At 50.7% G+C, this 3,233-nt stretch overlaps 1 protein-coding gene across 1 annotated transcript; it reads right to left on the bottom strand.

Annotated features, from left to right (window-relative positions):
* Positions 1–275: 275 nt before the first annotated feature.
* On the bottom strand, positions 276–878 carry LOC106818253 (oleosin-B6-like). Its single transcript, XM_014822975.1, has one exon. It carries the CDS (start codon positions 876–878, stop codon positions 276–278), a length of 603 nt encoding a protein of 200 aa, XP_014678461.1.
* Positions 879–3,233: the final 2,355 nt, after the last annotated feature.

The following is a 3,233-nucleotide window of genomic DNA, read 5'->3' on the forward strand; positions in this document are numbered from 1 at the left end:
AACAGTTCCCAATGCGTGGCGCAGTACCCTCTCTGGGCGGTGGAGTGTTTTGATCGAGTAGGCGATGGCCCGCTCCTCCCCATCCTGCTCCTGAGACAGCACCGCACCCAGGCCGGTCCCACTGGCGTCAGTGTCCACCAAGAACTCGACAGGATTTTCTGCCACTTTCAATGTCACTCTCCATGAGGGCCGATTCTGCACTGACCTTACAAATCCTCGTTCCCCACGTCACCGTACTCGCTGTCGGGCAGCGGCCGCCGGCGCCGGCCGAGCCCTTACAAATTTCCCTGTACCTGTCCGGCCGCTGGTTCGGGTTCCCTGCTCTCATTCTCGGGAGGTCCCGCGAATCCATCGGGTCTTGGTCCCGGTCTTCGGGCTGCTTCTGTGTACGTCGGCCAGTTTCTTCCAGCCGCAACGTAGGGTTGTCCCACACCTTGTTGTCGCAGGCGCGGGCAGTCCCGACTGAAGTGGCCCCGCTCCCCACACTCGTAACACCGGCCACCTCCTCCTCTCAGTCCGCTCTGCCTGTCAGGTCCCCGCGGTGCTTGGCGGGCCGCGTTCGACAGCTCCCGATCACTCACCAGTTTCCTGAGAAGCCGTGCGATCTTCTTCATTTCCTTAAACGACTCGGTGCTTGTCTCTCGTGACCACTGTCTCCTTGCTTCGGGATCTAGCCCTGCTGCGGGGGCTCCCGACGGTGGTGGCACTTCGGGTGCTGCGGGGGCTCCCGACGGTGGTGGCACTTCGGGTGCTGCGGGGGCTCCCGACAGTGGTGGCACTTCGGGTGCTGCGGGGGCTCCCGACGGTGGTGGCACTTCGGGTGCTGCGGGGGCTCCCGACGGTGGTGCCCTCCCTCTCTCTATAGTGGCCTCTAACATTTCCATCAGGCGATTTGTCCGGCGTCTTGCCTCGCGTCTCCACGCTCTTTGTTCTTCTCCTTCTTCTTCTCGCTCTCTGCTCCGCTCATACCCTTCCATCAATTCACTCCTCTTTAGACTCACCCCTCCTGGCTGGCTCAATCTCCCTGATTCCTCGGCCTGTCCTCTAGGAACTACTCGGCCTGCCCGGAATTCATCGTGCTCTCCCCTACCTCCTGTATGTGAGCATGTGGTCCCTATTTCACTGGCAAGCTCTTCCTCGCCTCCACGTGTGCTCCTTGTCTGTCGTCTCGATGTTGCCATCCTGCACGCAGAAATCCTGGTCTGTACGGCGCCAGTGTAAAGTGTTTGCCTTCTTCTTGTCCACCGTCTTGCCCTCTATCCGTGATCGTATACTAGGTTCGGGCGTGGCCGAAGTTCTCCTCGGAAAGTTACGTCTTTCACCCAGATTCTACCAGGACTGGCGGACGAAACGAACAGCAACAAGAGACGTACAGAGCAACGCTTTTATTATCACACTACTTACTACACGGAAGAGTGGTCGCCAGTTACAGCAGCGATCCACTCTCGCCTACCAGGACTATGCTGGGTGCCGGCGCACAACACGTCGCTACTCTCACTCTACATTCGCATCTCAGCGCGCCGGAGACCCACTCCACTCTCACTCTCCCGGCGCGTGCGGCGATGCTCTCCTTGTTTACACCACAATAATTACAATCGTCCTAGCCATCCGGCCTATATGGCACCACAAAACAAAGACCGTGCTGATGACACGTCCGCCCTCTTCCACTGTTGGCCGTCAAGAGATCGAGCACGCTCGCCTGACATCACAATGTCATGCGTGCACACTCTTAGGGTCCCTATATACAGACTGTCTGTATATAGGAACCCTACACACGCTCTCTTGCTCGCGCCCCCTATAACATTAATTACTGTATGATCACAATTAATGTATAACTGTAACGTTGACGATAGTACAAGGAGATGACGGGCAACACACGGACAGGATCGACTTCGCCACAATAGATAAGAGATGTTTCGCAAAAAAATCGAATTTCATCACCCTGCGTGTATAGAAACGCGTGTCCGCGGCGTGGCACGCTTGCAAATAATAATTATTCTTTTCTACGGTGGCCCATATGAACAAAACACACGCACGCAAGCACGCATGTACGCATGTACGCAAACACAAGTACGCAAGCAAACAGCAAGTTGCAAAACGGAAATTGTTGGTGGGGGGGCAACACAAATCTCGATGGTGGGGGGAGGTAGTGGAAGGCGCTAGTGCTGCCACCTATTTCCGTTAAGGAAACTTGTATTTGCTTCGATAATTAGTTGCTTTGCCAACTTGTTTACTTGCGTACTTGCGAACATGTGTTGCATTCAAATGAAGTTGCAGTTGGCGTCCGTAAATGTGTTTGTCTAGAAACTTATTTGCTTCGTCTCAAACTTTATATGTTTGCCAACATGCTAACCTGCGTACTTGTGTTTTGTTCATATGGGCCACCGTAGTCACCGTACTTTTCGTCTCGCTAAGCAGAAACATGTTGCTTGCAAAAGAGTTGTTTGCACGAGAGCTTACAATATATATATATATATATATATATATATATATATATATATATATATATATATCAAGAGGTCGGCGGTTCGGAATGAGACGGCGCCTTTCTTTCCATTTTCGATTTTCTTTTACTCGTTTATCAATTGCACCGAGAAACACCTCAATGTTTGCAATGATAGAGTTACATGGGAGAGTACATGGGTGGCTGACTTATGCGAGTTTTGTATCAACAAATCCATCATCACTTTATTTGTCATGCACTTTTCATTAATCAAACATTGCACTCGTCTCTCTAATGATACGCTAGATATCAAGTACCAACCACCAACCAATCCACCAACCAACATCCACCAACCAATCAGCGCTCAACAAAAGCAAGACGCGGGAAACGAGCGATCACATAATTATTTAAACAAACATTGCACTCGTTTATCTTATTCAAATTATACGCTTTTAATCAAACATTGCACTCGTTTATCTTATTCAAATTATACGCTAGATACCAAGTAATAGTGATAATTATAGATGAAATGTTTATATACCTACGCGTGCATGCTAAAGCCAACTAACCAATCAGCCAACCGATGCTGATTAAACCTTGAATCTTCGTCTTGTCTTATGTTACGGTGCACTGCACGATTGACCTTAGTGTCAATCCCGGGGAAGATTTACCCATTTTCGTTTCTCCCCCCGTAAGAGGTCACCCCCAACACGATATATATTCGGAATCAGCATGACGCGACGGACATTCTAGGCAAAAAAAACCACCAAACCCCCCCTTCTCAAATTAC

The sequence above is a fragment of the Priapulus caudatus genome, unplaced genomic scaffold (genome assembly GCF_000485595.1).
Source record: "Priapulus caudatus unplaced genomic scaffold, Priapulus_caudatus-5.0.1 Scaffold2118, whole genome shotgun sequence".
NCBI lineage: Eukaryota > Metazoa > Priapulida > Priapulimorpha > Priapulimorphida > Priapulidae > Priapulus > Priapulus caudatus.